The sequence below is a fragment of the Egretta garzetta genome, unplaced genomic scaffold (assembly GCF_000687185.1).
Source record: "Egretta garzetta isolate BGI_Z169 unplaced genomic scaffold, ASM68718v1 scaffold105, whole genome shotgun sequence".
Lineage (NCBI taxonomy): Eukaryota > Metazoa > Chordata > Aves > Pelecaniformes > Ardeidae > Egretta > Egretta garzetta.
This window is the reverse complement of record NW_009259598.1, coordinates 1163296-1163791: the sequence shown is the minus strand read 5'-3', so window position 1 is coordinate 1163791 and position 496 is coordinate 1163296. Positions and strand designations below refer to the sequence as shown.

The window sequence follows — 496 nt, the reverse complement described above, 5'->3', positions numbered from 1 at the left end:
CTGGCTGCTTGAAAACTAAGCCCTGGAGATAGGGGGAAAAGAGCATCGCCCAAGCCTGTCAAATGACTTTTCTCACCTGGCTCCATCGCAGGCGGTCCATGCGACGGGGACGCACCACGCTGCGCGTTGGGGCTCACAGGGCGCTTGCTGCTGGCGCTGCAGTCAATAACACTCGATTTGGGCTAAACCCCTCCTTAAAATAATACGTGGCAATCGCTAAGATGCTTCCCAGATCCCCGGGCATTTACTGCAGCTTGTCACCAGGCAATGAAGTGGTCCTACCTATAAAACTTCCAGACAGGTCAACGCAGTTTTGCTCCCTGGGACCATGTCTATGTGTGTTGATGAAAAGGACACGATAAGTTATTTCCTCCCCCCCCCCCCCCCCCTTTCCTAAAGAATCTGCGCAAAGCCCATTTGACACCGGTTCTCATTTTAATTGACTTTTCCAGTATTTTTGCATGGTTATGATGGATGCAGCTGACGAGTCAGCAGA

At 51.6% G+C, this 496-nt stretch overlaps 1 protein-coding gene across 1 annotated transcript in view; it reads right to left on the bottom strand.

Moving 5' to 3' along the window:
* The window catches only part of LOC118452222 (promotilin-like), an 11794-nt gene extending 11708 nt beyond the window's left edge, over positions 1-86 (bottom strand). The window contains 1 exon segment of the mRNA XM_035893737.1: positions 77-86. Coding sequence (XP_035749630.1) covers positions 77-86 — 10 coding nt within the window.
* Between the last annotated feature and the right edge of the window lie 410 nt (positions 87-496).